This window comes from Gigantopelta aegis, chromosome 2 (assembly GCF_016097555.1).
Source record: "Gigantopelta aegis isolate Gae_Host chromosome 2, Gae_host_genome, whole genome shotgun sequence".
In the NCBI taxonomy this organism is placed as follows: Eukaryota; Metazoa; Mollusca; class Gastropoda; order Neomphalida; family Peltospiridae; genus Gigantopelta; species Gigantopelta aegis.
This window is the reverse complement of record NC_054700.1, coordinates 43,163,145-43,169,637: the sequence shown is the minus strand read 5'-3', so window position 1 is coordinate 43,169,637 and position 6,493 is coordinate 43,163,145. Positions and strand designations below refer to the sequence as shown.

At 37.4% G+C, this 6,493-nt stretch overlaps 1 protein-coding gene across 1 annotated transcript in view; it reads left to right on the top strand.

Annotated features, from left to right (window-relative positions):
* The first annotated feature begins 2,690 nt into the window (after positions 1-2,690).
* Positions 2,691-6,493, top strand: part of LOC121385914 (multiple C2 and transmembrane domain-containing protein 1-like) — a 158,142-nt gene continuing 154,339 nt past the window's right edge. Inside the window, exon 1 of the mRNA XM_041516728.1 lies at positions 2,691-2,808. Coding sequence (XP_041372662.1) covers positions 2,748-2,808 — 61 coding nt within the window. The 5' untranslated portion in view covers positions 2,691-2,747. The remainder of the gene's footprint in view (positions 2,809-6,493) is intronic.

Here is a 6,493-nt window from a genome sequence, read left to right as displayed (position 1 = left end):
TTTTTCAGTTATGCCCTTTGAGCTTAGGAGATATGAAAATTTGTTTTCCAGACTTTTTTCCCAAATGCCTCTAGATATCGATCTGAAATTTTGTACATATCTTTATAAAGTACTGTTACAGATCAAGTTTAACTTGTATGGGGATTTACACAGTTTTTTCAGGCCCTTGACTTCATTGGTTCCAAGGGGTAGGACGTAGCCCAGTGGCAAAGCGCTCACTCGATGCGTGGTCGGTCTGGGATCGATCCCCGTCGGTGGGCCCATTGGGTTATTTCTCATTCCAGCCAGTGCACCACGACTGGTATATCAAAGGCCGTGGTATGTACTACCCTGTCTGTGTGATGGTGCATGTAAAAGATCCCATGCTGCTAATCGAAAAGTGTAGCTCATGAAGTGGCGACAGCGGGTTTCCTCTCTCAATATCTGTGTGGTCCTTAACCATATATCTGACGCCATATAACCGTAAATAAAATGTGTTGAGTGTGTTTTTAAATAAAACATTTCTTTGTTTCTTTCATTAGTTCCAGTAGGGGAGTTGTATTGTTTTAGCAGTACTCTCAGAATGCTTGTTTAATATGTACATTTTAGTAATTAAAAGTTGTCTATTAGTTGGAAACATGTTTCAATGAAAGTAAAATGACAGAACCTACTTTTTAAACACTACAACATATTTTCCACGATTAAAGTTGTTTTTGATCATTTAAGTTAGAAGTACTTACATTTTATTATATAGCATATTAATTTTTATACACTTGAAGTGGTTCTGATCATCCAGGTTTTAGTAATATCCTGAAATGCATTTTTCATAATTCTAAAAACGCATGTTTGTCTGAGAAATAATGGTTATTGAGACAAGTTCTCATTTTTCATAATTCTAAAAACACACATTTGTCTGAAAAAACAATGGTTATTAAGACAAATTCTCATTTTTCATAATTCTAAAAATGTACATTTATCTGAGAAATAATGGTTATCGAGACAAGCTCTAGTTATTTTTAGACAGTATTTCACTTTAGTTTGTAGATTAACTAAACTTAATCCATCACACTATTGTTCTAGGTGTAGATTATTTTTCAAGAATCAACAACTACAAAACAATGCAATTTGAACTTTTTATGCATTCAGGTCAGGGATTCGAATCCACTACTGACAGAACCTATTCATTGTAAACAAGTACAATGCTTTTAATAACCCATGAGGCCAAACATCTGCATCATCAAATAACTATGTAATTTAAGCCTTATAAACCTGATACTAGTGATAGTACATGTAATATATTTCGACGGAACACAGTGAAGATTATCCGAAACGGAAATCAGAGGTTACATGTTTAGCACATGCATCACGTTTAATGCCAGCTATACACTGCTGATCAGGTGGCAGAAGATAGCCCAGTGGTAAAGCGCTCGCTCGATGTGTGGTCAATCTGGGATTGATCCTGTCGGTGGGCCTATTGGGCTATTTCTCATTCCAGCCATTGCAGACTGGCATATCAAAGGCCGTGGTATGTACTACCCTGTCTGTGGGACGGTACATATAAAAGATCCCTTGCTGCTAATAAAAAAAAGAGTAGTCCATGAAGTGGTGACAGCGGATTTCCTCTCTCAAAATCTGTGTGTCCCGTAACCATATGTCTAATGCTATATAACTGTAAATAAAATGTGTTGAGTGAATCGTTAAATAAAAACATTTCCCTCCTTCCACCTTTGTTGAAAATAACTGTGGTTTTGCATTTTTAAAGATAATTTAGTGAAATGTTTCACTCATCCAGAGATAGCCCTGCTGAGGATTTCCTGACTGAATCATTCAGGTTAGGTCCAAAAGGATCCTATCTTTTTGGCTTATAATTAGTTTTGTAAATATTCTTTGCCATTTTAAACCAATATTTTCATTAAAAAAGATAAAATAGAAGTTAATTTAGCAATCATGTAACTTGTTTAATGAATAATGGATTAAGCTGGAGAATGCACTCGGAAGTGTAGATTCATGATGATCGGCCTCGGTGGCATCGTGGTTAGGCTATTGGTCTACAGGCTGGTAGGTACTGGGTTTGGATCCCAGTCGAGGCATGGGATTTTTAATCCAGGTACCAACTCCAAACCCTGAGAGTGCTCCGCAAGGCTCAATGGGTAGGTGTAAACCACTTGCACCGACCAGTGATTCATAACTGGTTTAACAAAGGTCATGGTTTGTGCTATCCTGCCTATGGGAAGCGCAAATAAAAGATCCCTTGCTGCTAATCCGAAAGAGTAGCCCATGTAGTGGTGACAATGGGTTTCCTCTCAAAATCTGTGTGGTCCTTAACCATATGTCTGACGCCATATAACTGTAAATAAAATGTGTTGAGTGCGTCGTTAAATAAAACATCTTTCTTTTTTTGTAGGTTCATGAAAAATAATTAACAGGCTTCGTGAATCTACACCCCCTCTTACATTCTCCATTACTTAGTGTCCATTTTTATGGGCTGAAATGTGAGTCTGCACCTTTAATGGAAAACAGATATTTAGATTATGAACTGACAGACATGTTGCCAGTTAACTGGTAGTATGTACATTGTACATGTATAATCAATTGTGTTCTAAACTATTTTCACGTTTTATTGTTATTTTTATCATTTCCATTTAGAACTTAATAGTATAACAGCGATTAATTGCATGTATTTCACAGTTCTTTGTCTGTACTGCTTGTGTTACATGTTGATAAAAACGTATGATGAGTAGTGAAACATTTCTGTTAATATTCTGCTGATGATGGGACTGTGTAGAAAGACTAAGTTGTTTGGTCGTCGGAAACATCAAGTCAGATTCAGTAAGTAGCATCCACATTGAATAGGTATTTGAAGGAATGAATGAAATGTTTTATTTAATGACGCACTCCACACATTTTATTTACAGTTATATGGCATCAGACATATGGTTAAGAACCACACGGATATAGAGAGAAGAAACCCACTGTCGCCACATCATGGGTTACTCTATTCGATTAGCAGCTAGGGATCTTTTATATACACAATCCCACAGACAGGATAATACATACCATGACCTTTGTTATACCAGTTGTGGAGCACTGGCTGGAATGAGAAATAGCCCAATGAGTCCACCGACAAGGATCGATCCTAAACCGACCGCATCAAGCGAGTGCTTTACCACTGGGCTACGTCTCGCCCAGGTATTTCAAATGCTTACAAGCAGTGGTCAGGTTTTTAGGAAAGGTTAAAAAAAGAGGAATATATTAAAGGTTCTATCTCAGTATTGCATAATGTTAGCTGTTAGCCAAAATTAGTTATTAATTTTTGTTTTGAAATGTAAACATACTATCCATCAAAATTAAAGCACATGATTTAATTTATTAGTAGAAAACAGTTAGTAGCTCCCTACTGGTCCAACTGGAGGGGACTATAGGTTTCGTCTTCATCTTCCTGTCTGTCTGTCTGTCTGTCTGTCTGTCTGTACATCTGTCCCACATATAGTTTTTGAGATGGTTTTTTTTTTACAATGTCTTGAGATATTGAGCTGACATTTTTGTATAGCTTTACCATGTACTGTTATATATCTTTCATTTCCATGGTTATTTACCTATTTTTGACAGAGTTATGGCCCTTGAACTTTGGAGATACGAAAATTAGTTTTTCTGACCTTTTTGCAATGCCTAAAGATATTGAGATGAATTTTTATATATAGCTTTATCATGTACTGTTACAGATCAAGCTTAACTTTCATGGCAATTTATCCATTTTTCACATAGTTATGGCCCTCGAACAAGAAATAGTCAAATAGGCCCACTGACAGGGATCGATCTCAAACCGACTGCGTGTCAAGCGAGTACTTTACAACTGGACTAAGTCCCGCCCCAAAAACTCCATAAGGTTATACCAGGCGGATGCTGTCAGAAGACATGTCGCATTCAGCTGTTTTTGACAACCATGTCCAGTCAACGTGACAGGTTTTGTGGATTCATCGATTTAATAGCATAAAGTCATGTTTATTTGTTATAAAAGTTACTGGTTTAAAATTGTATTTTGCTTTTGATAAAAACATTTTAAAAATTCTGTCTGTCCATCCGTCCATCTGTTGCACATATAGCTTTCTGGATGGTTTTTTTTAAGAAAGCCTTGAGATATTGACCTGAAATTTTGTGTATAGCTTTATCATGTCCTGTAACAGATCAAGTTTGACTTTCATGACGATCTATCCATTTTTGATGGAGTTATGGCCCTTGAAATTAGGAGATGTTAAAATTAGTTTTCCAGACTTTTTTTCAGAAGGTTTTGAGATATTATCCTGGAAATTTGTATATTTCTTTGTCATGTACTGTTACAGATCAAGTTTGACTTTCATAGCAATTTATCAATTTTTGATGGAGTTATGGCCCTTGAACTTAGGAGATGTGAAAATTTGTTTTCTGGAATACTTTTTCATTGGGATATATTGAGCTGAAATGTTTTGGATAGCTTTATCGTGTACTGTTACAGATCAAGTTTGACTTTCATGGTAATTTACCTATTTTTGATGGAGTTATGGCCCTTGAACTTAGAACTATAAAAAAATTAGTTTACCAGACTTTTGTTTTGCAATGCCTGAAGATATTGATATGAAATTTTGTATATACCTTTATCATGTACTGTTACTGATCAAATTTAACTTTTATTCTGAATTGCCCTCTTTTCACCAAAGTATGGCCCTTCAGTTTAGGAGTTTGGTAGGGGACATGTATTGCTTTAACAGTACTCTACAAATGATTGTTTATTATTATTATTTATTATTGTTATTATTTTTATCCCACTGATCCCTTTCCTTTTTCTCCTTTGAATTCCATCTCATTTATTCCCAATCTGGTAACTTCTCCTATCTTTCAACTTCTTTCACTGTCCACCTCCACATCCCAGTCCCAGTGGTAGGTAACAAATTCTTATGTTAGCCCCGTTCACACATCTCAAAAATAAAAAGCCATCATAGCAACTAACAATATATATATTTTAAAATGTTGAAAGGAGAGTATAAAAATGTAAGTGCATGTATGTGATGAGTGCCACTGTTATTTGTTCTGTGTAACTAACCGCCCTCGGTGGTGTCGTTGAGCCGTCGAACATAAAGAACATAACGCTGGTAGGTACAGGGTCCGACCCAGAGTGAGTTTTAACGACTCAATGGGTAGGTGTAAGGCCACTGCACCCTCTTCTCTCTCACAAACCACTAACAATTAACAACTAACCCACTGTCCTGGACAGACAGCCCAGATAGCTGAGGTGTATGCCCAGGACAGTGTACTTGAACCTTAATTGGATATAAGCACGAAAATAAGTTGAAATGAAATGAAATGTTCTGTGTAACAATGCCACTAGAACACATTCATTTATTCATCATCAGCTGTTGGATGTCAGTGCCACTAGAACACATTCATTTGTTCATCATCAGCTGTTGGATGTCAGTGCCACTAGAACACATTCATTTATTCATCATCAGCTGTTGGATGTCAGTGCCACTAGAACACATTCATTTATTCATCATCAGCTGTTGGATGTCAGTGCCACTAGAACACATTCATTTATTCATCACCAGCTGTTGGATGTCAGTGCCACTAGAACACATTCATTTATTCATCACCAGCTGTTGGATGTCAGTGCCACTAGAACACATTCATTTATTCATCACCAGCTGTTGGATGTCAGTGCCACTAGAACACATTCATTTATTCATCATCAGCTGTTGGATGTCAGTGCCACTAGAACACATTCATTTATTCATCATCAGCTGTTGGATGTCAAACTGTTGGTAATCTTTGACACAATGTCTTACAGAAACCTGCTACATTTTTCCATTAACAAGGGATTTTTTTACATGAACTTTTGAACAGACAGGACAGCATATGCCACAGCCTTTGATATTTCAGTTACTGGTTGGGATGGGAAAAAAAACAGTCAAAGAATGGGTCCACTGAGGTGGTTTCATCCTATGATGGTGAGTGCCACCTGATACACGATCGATCTAGGATTGATCCCCATCAGTGGGCCTATTGGGCTATTTCTCATTCCAACCAGTGCACCACTACTGGTTTATCAAAGGTCATGATATGTGCTATCCTGTCTATTGGATGGAGTATGTAAAAGATCCCTTGCTACTAATGGAAAAACGTAGTGGGTTTTCTCTCTAAGACTATATGTCAGAATGACCAAATGTTTGACATCCAGTAGCCGATTATTAATAAACCAATGTGCTCTAGTGGTGTGTTGTTAAACAAAACAAACTTTACTTTTCCAACAGACAGGACAGCACATACAATGGCCTATGATATACTTGTCATTGGGCACTGGTTGGGATGGGAAAACCCCAATCAGAGAATGGGTCCCCTGAGGTGGTTTAGTCGTATGATGCAAGCATTTCAGGCAAGTGTCACCTGATGCGCAGTCAGTCTAGGATCGATCCCTGTTGGTGAGCCCATTGGACATCCCTCATTCCAGCCAGTGCACCATGACTGGTTTGAAGGCCATGGAATG